This window comes from Sylvia atricapilla, chromosome 3 (genome assembly GCF_009819655.1).
Source record: "Sylvia atricapilla isolate bSylAtr1 chromosome 3, bSylAtr1.pri, whole genome shotgun sequence".
Taxonomy (NCBI): domain Eukaryota; kingdom Metazoa; phylum Chordata; class Aves; order Passeriformes; family Sylviidae; genus Sylvia; species Sylvia atricapilla.
In genome coordinates, this window is record NC_089142.1 from 56,439,154 (window position 1) to 56,453,425 (window position 14,272).

General features: G+C 35.1%; 1 protein-coding gene across 2 annotated transcripts in view; it reads right to left on the reverse strand.

Annotated features, from left to right (window-relative positions):
• The window catches only part of HBS1L (HBS1 like translational GTPase), a 60,363-nt gene that overhangs the window by 17,811 nt on the left and 28,280 nt on the right, over positions 1–14,272 (reverse strand). For both annotated transcript variants that reach the window (XM_066315432.1, XM_066315433.1), the window contains one exon: positions 7,549–7,657. In XM_066315432.1, coding sequence (XP_066171529.1) covers positions 7,549–7,657 — 109 coding nt within the window. The remainder of the gene's footprint in view (positions 1–7,548; positions 7,658–14,272) is intronic.

The window sequence follows — 14,272 nt, forward strand, 5'->3', positions numbered from 1 at the left end:
CAGGACTAAAGAGATGTGGATTCTCAAACTCCCTTTTTCTAACACCCTGTTCTCCCACAAATCACCATACTAATCCTAAGGGTAAATAACCCTAAATATATTATTTTCTTACCCTCTCTTTTTATTTCCATTTTGTAAATGAACATATTTTTCTGACTTACATAAGCTTTCTGAAAATGCACAATATTATTCTTTACTTGTCATAGCAAAGATGATCACTAAAAATAAACATTAATTAACATTTTAAAGACAGCAAAAGCTTTCTTACTGCCTGATAGAGCTGCATAGTGAGGCATTCATGTAAGAAACAAGACAGTAACAGAAGCAGTTATTACAGGTCTGCCAACATTCTACTGACTATCAATATAGTAAATGTCAATATACAAACCACTGATTATACAGTAAAATTAAAATCCCTATGAAACACTGCATTTAGAATTTTATCCAAGGAGAAGAAGCTTCTTTCCCTGGAAATCCATTCAAGTTCAGTACCATCCTGCTGCAGACTGCTTTCTCTGCAACAGGTTCATGCAGGCTCTCAGAGTCAAGTGTTTCCACATCCACAGTGAAATCTTCACTCTCTACTTTCTGTTTACATGCCACAATTAATTACCCAGTTTTAATCTTTTCAACTTCTACAAACAAAACTATTTGTTTTGGTACTTTAGAATCCCACATTGTGACATCTCAGCATTTATTTGGCATTACATCTCATTTTCTGTCTGCGTAGGAGTATTTGCATTGCCTTAGTCCCTTTCCATTACACAGATCTCATGGAACAATACAGTCTAAACATTTTAGTCTACTACACAAAGCTGTTGAAGAATTATGATCTAAAAAATTAAACATAAATGTTCAGATCAAATGCAAACTTTGCTTCTCATTACAGCACTAAGTAGCATGGGACATTTTATGGCTCCCCCTTCCTCCCCACAGTTTTAGAACCCACCTGTGTTATCAATACTGCAGCAGACTGATTGATTTTGACACCTTTTCATACGGCGCAAAGCCAAGTCTTTCTCTTGATTGTGAGACCAAAGCAGAAATTCCAACACTCATTTTTTTGGCTACAGTTCCAAAACCCAAGGTCAGGTTCTTGCCTCAAGCCTGGATACCCAGGCATGCTTCCCAAATCAGCTAAGCAAACAACTTGGTTTATGCCAGCCATGATGGTTGCAGGGGTACAGATGCTACCTATGCCTCTGCATAATGGACGGAAAATTCTGTAAAAAGCCCATTTGATATTAAATAAAATATGGGTGTATAAGGTCTATTAATATTTTTGTGTTAAAGTCTTTTCTAAAACGAAGTTACTCTATCAAAATAGCCCAAACCACTTGTAGGAGAAGGACAAGTTTTTATCCAACTACTGCCTTAGGTCACTCAATCCTGACATTCAAGAATTCACACTAGAAAGCCAACAGTCCTGTGTCACCAACTATTGCTCCAGCATTACAGACGGCATAGCAGCTTGACAAGCTGAATAACCTTTATAACACTTGATTCTCTAAACCAAAACAATAGTTGGTCATCATTGCTTTACATCTAGCAATGGAGAAAGTTGACTGCATATGAATTATTCCACAGGGAAAAAAAGTCACTGCAACTATTTATGCTTTCTTTTACTGGAAAAGGTAAGTGCTTTTCTATAATGCTGAACAGAAGGCTCTGTCCTTGAAATTCTTTAAATAGTACACTAAGTTTTAGTTGAATATATACTTTGGAATGGCAAAAAAATTATTTTCTCCAGTGTCTCTGCAAGGAAATTTCACTTCATGAAAACAGACTGGAAACAATCAAGTTGATAGAGGGTAAATATAGAGAGAACTCTGGTAACAAAGTTTTCTACACATTTTAATAATATATTAAAAATTACCTGAATGATGTCAAGTATACCAAATAATTTTTGTCCCAATCATTTAAGAGAGCCTCATATATTAACTATTAATTTGCATTAGACAGCTTTCACCAAAATGAAGACTCTTCCATATTTTTCCCTTTTTTCAGGCAAACTTCAGTTCAGTCTCAGCATAGTATCTAGCATGTTCACATTGAAGTACCAGGACTAGTGCCAATATGCAAAGGTCACACTGAAATGCAAATATGATTTTTACATTGGTATCAAATTTTCTTCCCTGAAAGTCTAATATTTGAGGTTCTGGAGAAAACTATTTGTATAAGAAGTTGTATCAAAGCAGCCTTTACAGCTGGCAATAGTTTTCTCTCCTTTTCAGTGTCTGCATATCTTTCGAAACCAAATTTCCAAACATGACAAAAAAAAAATAAATTAAAAGGCAGTAATTTAGATGAAGCTGAAAGTAATGTGACCCAAAAACATAGCTCTCACATTTTTTTATAGCTTTCCAAAACACATTCGAGCATTGTCACATCAGCCTATTAGGAGACAGGAATGTAATTGCAAAGAGAGGTTATTTGTAAGCCTCTAAACTTTATTTTGTTAAACTAGCTAATGATTCTTTTTCTAATGCCAGATGCTAAGATCTTCCTGCAGGCCAAACCCAAAGTCAGTAAAGATTCCCCAAAACGGGATGGATTTTGTGTGTTAGAATTTAAACTAATTACAGCATCTGAAAGAACCATGGTTATTGCCAGAGATACTAAGTACTCTATCATTTCTGTGTAGCTTTTATTGCAACCACCACTGCTTAAGGCTGCCAAATAGCTCTTACTTTGAGTGGTGCAAAGAAAAAGTGCTAGATATGAGTGAAACAAGGCTCCAGCCATCACTAGGCCTTGCTACTTTTCCAAGGGTACAGTATTTGAACAGTCAGTACACTGCTAGAGTTTAAAAGTTTCAGACATTACTGTGTTTTGGAAACCAGGAAATAACTTGTGCCACAATAAAGCTAAATAAAGCTACACTTGCCATTTCAGAGAAGAAGCATCAGAATTGATAGAGATTATGATCTACTTAAGAGTATCCCTAGTAACACAAATCAGCTTTTTGCTGACCAGCATCAGCAAAAGGGAGAACAAGTTTATTGCTAGGTACCTAAACAGGAAAGCAGGCAGATTAAATTCCAGTCTCATGGAAGTCCATGAAGAGAAATGTAATAGCAAGACCCTGACAGTTCGTTATGCTTCATGGTGACCAGATGAGTTTATTGAAAGCTTGATAATGGCTCAGAAAAATGCTAAGGAGCTCCATTTCCGACAGTCAATAAATGAAATGAATGACATTGGAAATGCTCTTCAGCTAGCCTCTTCCTACAAGATTTTTCAAAATTACTGAATTGAAAATTACTGTCAGAAGGCAATACTAGTGTGTCACTAGTGCAGGCACTTGGGAATATAACCAAGTCAACTGCACTAGAAAGCATCTGTGATAGCAAAGTTCCAGTTTGGTCTGAGCCATGGCAACCTACCATAAGAAGAAAAATTTATAATGGAGGAAGACCGTTTCCTAAACAATTGCTTGCATTGTTGTTCGAGAACTCGATGGAACTATCAAAAGCAGTCTCAGTTTGCTAACCACTGCTATCTTGTAATGTGGAGCCACTGATTGATTATGCAACTCAACTTCTTTGAAAGGACAGAACTATTATGAATCTTGCATGCACACTGAGATGATGTACTCAAGAAAGCCTGCCCATCAGCAACTCAGGCACAAATGTCAAAACAGCCTATCTCAGCTATTTTGGAAATCCGCAGACAAACCAAAACCTGGCAAGGACCAACACTTAGTCAAAATTAAAACTGCCAGGCCAGAAACTTCCTATGCTGTCTTGTCAACAAGGACCATAACAGTAAACAGAATAAAATGCTATAGTTACATTACTTTTTTCTGAGGAATATTAGTAAGTACATGTGTTGTTATAAGACACATTAGAAGGCATTCAATCACCACAGGTATTGAAAGGTTCACACCACCATGCATTCAAAGAGGAACCTGAAATCTCATCTGCTCCATATTAACTCTTCAGAATTTAGCTTTTAAACATCATTTTCAGTGTTCTAGTTTGGATGCCGAGTGAATTATTTTTACACAACCGACTCTTTCGGAGTACTTACAGTCATTACAGAAATGTCTACATTTATTTCCCCTTTCAAAATTATTAATTACAAAATATTGGTCAGACTAGTTAAAATAATCAACCCTTTTTTGGTCACAATTTCTTCTAGCTTCCTTTATTACCTAACAGAAAGAAAAAGCCGGTAAACAGTTTTGCTAGAATATCAGTTTACCAGCAAATTTCATTTTCTGTAAAAATAACACCCAGCAATAAAGGCAATCAATGCTCAAAGCAATTCATGACTTCCAAAAATTTATCCATTTCAAATAAGACTGACTGATTAATATAAGGTTATACCTCATAATAAGACTGAATCATAGAGTGAATAGTTAGTCAAAGAATGGGGGGTATTTTTGCTAATGCAAGACTGCTGCTTGTAAAAAATATTGTCCAAAAATTACCTTTAAGAGGGATGTTAACAACAAAAACTAGTTCATATGTACTACAAAATTTTCTTCTAATGATATCTGCACCAGCACATATTTTGGGGTAAAATATTTATATTAACACAAATATTTTGGGGGAAAAGTAGGGGGCACAGTTGCAGATGTTTTAGAATCCATTTAGAATGCTTTGAGTAATTTATACTGGTTCTTTTGGTCAGTGACATAAACTATGTACTTAAAAAGCTGCATTATTATAAAAAGCCTGCAGTAAATTAACAATAAAACAAGAACAAGTTATGAAAAGGGTCAAAGGAACAAGTCTTTCTTAAGTGTTAATAAACACAGATTCCTTCTCTTCCTTAACAGGTTATCCTTATTCTGCCATTAATCCAGAAGGTAACTGCAAAAGAAAAAAATCAACCATAATACTCATTGAATTGAGGTGGAGGTTCATGTTTTGTTTTGTTTTTTCAAGTTTAGTAACAGATGATTCTCTGCATCTATAAAATCAAGGTCACAGCCTTGGTAGTGCCCCCACAGCAGTCTGTTAGACAAAAGAAGAAAGGAGGCCTGCATCAGACTCCTTGAAGAAGGGGTCTTTAAGACATGCAGGTAACTTTACCATTTAAATTGTATCTTCTTCCATTATTCATTGATTGGCTGTGCTCCAAATCTCATACTCTTCTGCAAATCATTCCACTTCTTACCTATTCCTCCCGCTTACAACTAAATACCTAATGCATATCAAATTTCTACAGTAAAAGAAGTTTGTTTTCAATTAGTATTTCAGCAGTAGTACTAAGTGAGATGAAGTAAAAACCATCTTCACATTCATAGAATGACAGAATACTTTAGGTTAGAAAGGGTCTTTAAACGTTATCTAGTCCAGCCTCCCTGTAATAAGCAAGGACATCTTCAACTAGATCAGGTTGCTCAGAGCCTGGTCCAGTCTGATTTTGAAAGTTTCCCTGGGTGGGGCATCCACCACCTCTTTGGGGAACCTGTTCCTGGTCTTTTATGTTTTAACACCCTCACTGTAAAAAACTTCTTACTTATATACAATCTAGACTCCTTGCAGTTTAAAACCAGTACACCCTTTGTCCTGTCAGAACAAGCCCTCCTAAAATGTCTGTCCCCATCTGTCTTACATATCCCCTTCAGGTACTGGAAAGCTGCAATAAGGTCACCCCAAAGCATTCTCTTTGGTTGAGCAACCTCAGCTTTCTCAGGCTGCCTTCACAGGAGAGTGCTTCATCTCTCTCATATTAATCTTGGTGGCCTCCTCCAGGCCCACTCCACAAGTCCATGTCTTTACTGTGCTGAAAACCCCTGAACTGAATGCAGCACTCCAGATGGGGTCTCAAAAGAACAACGTTAAGGATTTATCTAAAGGATTTACCCAGAGGTCCTGAAGGTTTAGTCTTCTTTCTGCCACTGAACGGCAAGCAAGCATGGTACAAACTATGTAAGTGCCCCTGAAAAGAAGCAGAATGGCTGAGAACCATGTTGAAGACAGCCACTTTTCATCAGAGACTAAGTCATCACTAGCCTATGCAAGAATTAATTGGTCTACAGATGAGGAAACATTCTTCTTATGTCCTGCTTCCCTGTGGAGCAGGCACACAATACTAAGTAAGCATCAGATACAAAATTCTGTATTTGTTCTTTTTAAGAAACAAGCGTTTTAAATAGCCATTATTACCATTATAAAAATAAATCAATCACAACTACTTAAAATTAGCTGGCACATCCTCACTCACTTAATATTCCTTTCTTTTTCTCAGTTTCTATCCAAATTAAATTACTACACAAAAGTCCCTATGGAAAACTCCACTTCTAAGAGGTTTAATAAGAGGTGAAGGTGCCTGGAACTTCCTGAGTCCAGTTGTAGAACCCAGAGTCACTGATTAGTAGACAGCAAGCAAAAAGAAAAAATTATGCTTCTTTTACATATTGCAAATCTCAAAGAGCACAGACGAAGCATTTTGTAAGTCCCAGAAATTTTTCATTTGGAGCTTATTCCATCTAAGGAGATTGAATGAAGATGATGTCTTTTAGCAATGACAATTAGCAGCATAAAGGAATAACGACATCAGCTTCACACCCTGTATTAAATGTGCTTATGTAGAAGCTGCTGCTTGCTCTCCCACTCAGTTATCGAACATGCACAAGATACAGTAAGATAAAGACTATGCTGCCCTCTTACTCCCAAAAATGCTCTCCAGATCAGAACTACAAACACTGCAGGATGAGGCTGGGATGTTGGCACTTACACTTGAGAATTTTTGACCTCAGGATGAATTATGGAATTTCTTGCCACACATTAGATGGCTATTTTAACAGTAGGCTCAAAAACAGAATAAGGGTATCTAAGTAAGAAAAATACATTCTTAATAGAAATAGACAAAACCAAAAAATAAATTAAAATGGTGGGGATCCATAGAACACTACACAATGATACTTCATGGACTATATTCCCAACATACATGCCCTGTCCTTATATATTTCCTTAACTATTCACTGCTGGCTATTGCTGTAGGTAGAGTCTGATTCAGATGTCTGTCTTGTTGCTCTCATGAGACACCCCCCTCAACAGTTCCAAGTCAGGATAAAATTAGAACCACTCTAGCTACAGCACAAGTAGAACCAAACTCTACAACAGTTGTACCCTGGACACCTGTTAAAGTTAATAAAAGTTGCAGAGGAAGACAAGGTTTAGCCATAAGTGATTGTTTTCCCCATCAACTATTCTTAAATATATTACTTCCTTTGAAGAACAAGCAATTACAGTTAAGCTTTATTGATTTCATAATTCCACTTAGAGAACTAAATTTAAAATAAACGAACACCAAGAAAGTTCAGTATTCTATGAAGCGGATGTTTAAATAATCTGACAACCTGATATCTCTATACACTATTCATAGTGAAAGGATTTGTTAAACTCAAAACGTGAGGTACCATCTTCTGAAAGTAATTCTGAGTCAAACAAGAAGCTGAGATGGTTAGTTCTGAAGAGTTACACTAAAATTGCTGTGAAAAATAGAAAAAAATAAGAAGAACTTGCTACAGGTGCATCAGTCTGAAAAAAGAGCTGCTGATGTACCTTGATGTATGAGGGCTTGGCTTACCATGGAACTTCAAATCCCATAGATTGTTTCTTTCCAGACACTGTCATTTTGGTAATTTTTGGCACAATTTCAGATTCCATTCTGGCTGATTGGGAATCCCTTGTTTTTCCTAGTAATAGACAAAAAGTAAGTTTGAACTTAAGGTTGTTACTAACAGGTGTTAAATATAAAGTTTAACAAGTCCCATTACTTCTCTCCAACCCAACGACACCAGTCCTTCATGACCAATTCCCACATTTCAGTACCTTATGTGAATATATTACATAATTAATCAAAATAATCTACAGTTAGATCTACTGTGAAAATCTCACCTCTATCTCCAAGCATTCACATGACACCTACACTATGCAAGAGCTTTACTAGATGCAGCTCTGCAAGATGCCAGAAGCATTTCATGCAATACAAGGTAAAGAAATACTTTGCAGCTGCTCATTAGATGATCGGGTTAATACTTCTTAAGAGTTTTTCTTTTGCCTTAACATTGTTAACATTGTAAAGCAAAAATTATGTCCACCTCAGGGAATGCTAGCAGAAGCACCAGCTATGTGTGGGCTGCAAGGCCTTCCCTGAAAACCAAAAACAGAGTTATCTGTTTTACTGAATTACACTCAAGAAGCCAAGCAATACTCCTAAGCTAGCTGATTTCAAGTTTATTAAGAAATAATTACTGTAACTGAGTAACTTAATTATTTAAAGGTATTAACTTTTACCATAACTTAAATGAAAACACAATTAAACTCATTCTCAATTTTGTGAAACTACTTGCACACTAATAGTATTACATTGCTATTAGTTTCTTATCAAGCTGTAAAAAAAGATAAATTATTACTCTGTAGATGAGGAGTTTATATAAAAGAAGTAAATTAGCCATTTTCTTTACACAGTTCCCTCGTTATTATGTTAGGATCCCTTCTTCCTTCAAGGAAAAAAACTTCCTACTTTACAGCATATGCGACAGCTGCTGGACATTGTGATCTTAAGGATGTTACACATGTGACAAAGCAAAAAAATAACCCAAATTCAGAATTAAGCTGCAATTTTAAAACATGCTTTACATACAAATCTGAAAACCAGAAAAATGCCACTACTCTTCCAGTATTAGACCAATTTGGATACTCAAGAGTCAAGTGAAAACCAAGTTACTCTTTTAAGTATTTTAGATAGAACACATCTGGAAGAACTTGTTGGAGCCATTTGGCCCTACTCATTTATGTTAATGCAGCACTTCCTTCTAAAGCACGACGGCTACACCTTTAAACCACAAGATCATATTGGTTTGCAGGTTACATAAATGGTTGCGGTCAAGGCTGCTGAAGATTTCAGGCAAGGAAACAGAATACCACAGACGAGTCTACAACAGCAAACCAAAAAGGCAATCAATCACAGTACAGATAGAGACATTCTCATTTATCTAATGACTTGGTCTTCATCTCCTTCATTTCTCCTCTTATTTGCTGATACTCATTTTATTTATATGCCACCTGCAGACCACTGCAAGAAGTAGTCTGTATGCAGTTTATTAATAGCTGCATACAAATAAACAGAAATAAAGAAAAAAAATAAAGAAAAAATAAAGAAAAAAATAAAGAAAAAAATAAAGAAAAAAATAAAGAAAAAAATAAAGAAAAAATAAAGAAAAAAATAAAGAAAAAAATAAAGAAAAAAATAAAGAAAAAAATAAAGAAAAAAATAAAGGAAAAATAAAGGAAAAATAAAGGAAAAATAAAGGAAAAATAAAGGAAAAAAATAAAGAAAAAATAAAGAAAAAATAAAGAAAAAATAAAGAAAAAATAAAGAAAAAATAAAGAAAAAATAAAGAAAAAATAAAGGCAACAACAGAAATCATGGCTTACAAGAATCTCAAATCATGTAACAAACAAATATAAACATTCAGAATATAAAATTCTCACTGGACAGGGACTATTAGTTAAGCACAAAGATTATGTTTTATCTTAAAAGTCTTAAATAGATCACCCATAGCATTTTTTTAATAAGTAAACACTTCAGTTACAGTAAAAATTACATCACTTGCTGCCAAATTGGTAGGATATTTTCTGCATCAATTGTAACAATTTTCAAGTAGACATCATTTTCAACCGACAGATAAACATGAATGCTTTACATGTTATTTGAAAGCTGAATTCTCAGAAAATACCATGCTTGAAATCTGGCTACAAGGAATTAATAATTACAAAAAACACAATTAAATTGAAATGAGATTAGTTGAAAGAAATTACAAAAATTAATATTATATAACTTGAAAATAACTTGCAATCTATTACTCTGAAAGTCAAAGATTTTACAAACTATATCTTCTCTAATCAGTTTCAAAACTAAGCTTTACTCTATACAAATAATGCTGCAGTGTTTGACACAGAATCAAAGTTAAATTGTACAAGGTGACTAAATACATTCAACAAATGGAGTATTTGAGACAAAAAAAACTTTAAAACTGGAATTTAGGAAACACAACAAGTTGAAAGAAGGCACAAAACTAAAACCACAAAGAACAAGAGAAAGGAAAACAACAGTTCATTAAAGCTGACAGTTTGGGTGGTTATTTATTTATATATATATATTTCAGTTTTATAAGTAACAATACTAAGTAATTATTTAAATAAATACAAAAGCATAGGTGGAGCAAGGAAGCAGACTGGGATCATATAAAGACAAATCAAACCATAGAAATAATCCCAGAATGGCGACATTCAAACAGATGAAAAGGCAAGGCAAGAATTATTAGTAACACTACTGATAGAAGCATCAAATACAATTTTCTGCCTTCAGTGTTTTTATAACCAAGTACAATAAAATCAAGCAGCACATTCGAGATAAGGGCCAAGTCTGTCTTTTATGCATTGCAGGCGCCATTAAAGATTAATAATTATGGCTTCATTACAAAGGACAGAAGGCTGGGAAAGGAGTATACTTTACTATCTAATCTGTAGGGAACCGGAGAAAACTTCATGATAAATTCTTATCTGCTCTAGCAGGCAAAGCAAAAGCCATTCGGCACTTAACAGATTGCATGCAAATCCTTAAATTGCACCTTATAACTAAAAGGAAGTCAATGCACAAAGCTGATACAATTATTAAAACACTTCTTAATCTACAAGCAGGGTACCCTATGGCAACTGAAGTGTACTACAAACCCAGAAAAAAACATAGAAACAGTAATCCCAATCTGATTAGGACAAGAGCAGCTGTGGAAAATCAGCTTCTGAAGGGAAAGGATTATAAAGATATACAGATTTTTGCCAAGGCCTTCATAAAGTTCTTCATGTCTACTGCCATTTGGACATTCTAAAACACATACCTAGGTAATTCAATAGCAGTATGAGTCCTGAATCAAGAGTACAGATAAAATAAAAAGAGATACATCTTTCATCAACTACAAAAGAAGTCCCAATATCTCGTTACATTTCACTACTCTAAGCAATGCAAGAAGTAAATCTAAGAGTGTATCCCTACATGTAAATGCAGTGATCGACATAACAATAGGAAAACTTAAAAAAATTCCTTCCACGGAAACACATAGTACACAATTATACATAATAAAAGTTAAATCTTAAAGTAAAACCTTAAAGGCTATATCAGCATGACAGTTCTCACAATTCAGAATGTTCAGAAACCCAAACTTCCAGCCTATTTTAAGCAAACTAGCTTCTGAAGAGATATTTGGTACTTAGACTGCACTGACATCAGAGTACCTAGGCTAAATAAGCCAAACACTACAAAACTAAAAGTGTACTGATGAACCTTGTCTCAGTACTAAACTGGGATCAGCCTAATACCAGAGAGAACAGACAGGTCTGCACTGCCATTACTTCAATATAACTAGAGTGTACAACACCTTGAGAAAGTTCTCTTCTATTATTCTTGGCTGTGTTTTTACCTTTCCTGTACCTGCCAGTTGGTCTTCTGACTTAAGACTTTTGACTTAGTCAAAAAGTATTACTAATGTCACTTAATACAACTTCAAAATTTTTAACAGTATAACCCCAAAATCTGATGGCACAATAAAGTACCTGCAGGCTGATAAACATTGATGATGATGATGACGACATAGACAAATATATATGTACGAAGGAAGTAAAATTACAGTCTCAATTAAATATTATTTAATAGTATTAAAAAATTAATACAGTCTCTCTAGACGTTCAAGATGGAATACCAGAAGTGTATAGATTTAGTCAACCACCTCCCTTTACTGTGAGCAAGTCCCTCCAGATTTCTTTTCTAAAACTGACTGTAAGCAGTACCTGTAAGAAGATCTGTACATAAAAATCAAAATATTACTCTGGCTACATTATGAAACATAACAGGCTTGATAAATCCTTTTTTCAGTTTTGGTTCATATACATACTTAAGACTGAAAGTAACAGGGAGATAAAAATTAATCTTTTCTCCAATTCTATTGGAGGTATGGAAGGTTTCAGTAAATGGAAGAGTGAACTGACAGGCTAGTCTGTTCCCAAGTAGTTTAGAGGTAAATGAAAACAGGAGTCTGTTAAACAGCAAGAAATACAGGTGGATACCAAATGGATATTGACATATTTGGAGAAATGCGCACTAGCACTGGGTATTTAAATCCACACTGACCATACCTTTCCAATAGGAGAAACAATGACACTGTTTTCCATTCCTATACACAGAAGCTTCTCCTCCCAAGTGGTCTTTCACTCACCAAACTGTAAATTGGTACTGAAACTTTCTACTCAACTACCCCACTGCACAAGAAGCCTGTTTCTGATACAATGAACCAGAACATTTCATGTCCCTGAATTCAACTTAGAAAACAAAGACAAATGTCAAGTCAGGCATGTCTCAAACCTATGCTTTTTCATATGGCAATCCAATTTAAATAAATCCATGTCTACTCACAAACCAACTACTAATGGTATATAAGCACTGGCCAAGGATCACATCCTCAAGGGAATTATGTTCCAATTAACTGTAGGCAGCTTGTAGTAAGTTTTTCACTTTCATAATTTCGACATTTTCATTGGTTATACTGATTCTTCTCTCTTCAAAATTGGATGTTCACTTGAAGGCAGCCGCATACTATTTCAATTTTGAATGGGGCTGAGGATCTTACATTTAACTGACACTTGACAGGCAGAATAAAGTTCCCTAAGCAGGTCCTCCTAATGCTGTCTAAACCAGCACTGCCATGAAAAAAAAACCAACCATGCAACACCACGCTTTCTAATCTACCAGATACGGTTTGCATCCTTTCCTCTGCTACAGACTTTCTATATAACCACAAACAAGCCACTTACACCTCTGTCTGCTGACTATACAGCAACAGCTACCAATTACATAAAAGAAAACAGGGCATTGGTTTTGTGCACCATGTCCTGAGCTTGGTACGCATCACGAGAAGACGCAGTTCTGTCTGAAAAGCAGAATTATTAACCAAGGTGCCTCTCAAGAGAATACTTCCCTACCAATATGCTGTGCTATGATTTTAAACTACTTTTAAGAACCTATAATTGTGAAAATATTTCAAATATGGACTATACAAGTGAGTCAACCAGATGTAAATTACACATGATTTCATGCTCAGAAGCATGTATCACCTGTTTGCCCAAATATATATGGGTTTATATTAATATCTAATAAATCCGTCATGTCACATAACCCACTGGAAAACTTGAAGCTGTTTATATTTTTCTATTTATGCCATATACCTCATGAGGTTTAAGCCTTTAAATAAATTTTTTCATTTGCCTTAAAAACAGTAGAATTTTATCCCTTCAAATGTCACAGCACATGGGAAAAAAATAACATAAGGAAATATCAAAAAGTTGTCAAATTAAAGATATGCTTCTGAAAATAATCTGGTTTGGTTTTATAATTAAACTGAATTATTTGACACTCATGAATTCTACTGCAAATGCTGTAGGATATAGTGGTAACTTGCCTAGTTAAAAACCTAGTTAAGTTTGCACTGGGATGCAGTACACTGTATCATTGGTGGCACTGGTACTGTGCATCAGTATTATGAACATATCACAAGTTCAAGACTCTCAGCAATGTACCACCACATAACATGACTATGGAGCTCAGAACATCCTAGGTATCCTAAATTTAGACAGCTTCCTAACCTTTAAAACATTCTGGCTGCATCTAATTTGCAGTGCATCATCCCTATAGCCCATCAATTAAATGTCGTTTGATGCAACAGAAGTGGCAAATTCTGCATGTGTGAGAACTTCAACTGACAGAATTCCTCCCATATGCAAACTTTAGCATTACATTAAACCAGTTCAAAATCTTCAGTTTTAGAAAACCATATGACATTATGCTACTATGAACCACAATATACAAGTGGATGCTACTAAACGTCCACAGCATTTCCAAAAATGATGCAACAGTCCAAAATAATAGAAAAGGCAACCTGCTAAGTCACCACTCAGTGATGAGACACAGCCATTCGAGAGATACTACTGAAAACAATTCTCCAAAGATATTACTGAAAACAATTCTCCAAACAGGAACACTGAACTTTTTCTTTTTAAAAGAAAGGTTATTTCCTAATAGAAACCACACTCAGGGGCTTTCCAGGTAACCTGGTCTCGCTGTTATAACTATTACGTTCTCTGCAAAGTTTCAGATGGTGAATATGATTTTTTTTTCATGAAACTGGGAGTAGCATTTTCACTGAAAAATGCTGAAAATAAAAATGCTCACTTGCACCTAACTACAAGATTTTTTTTTT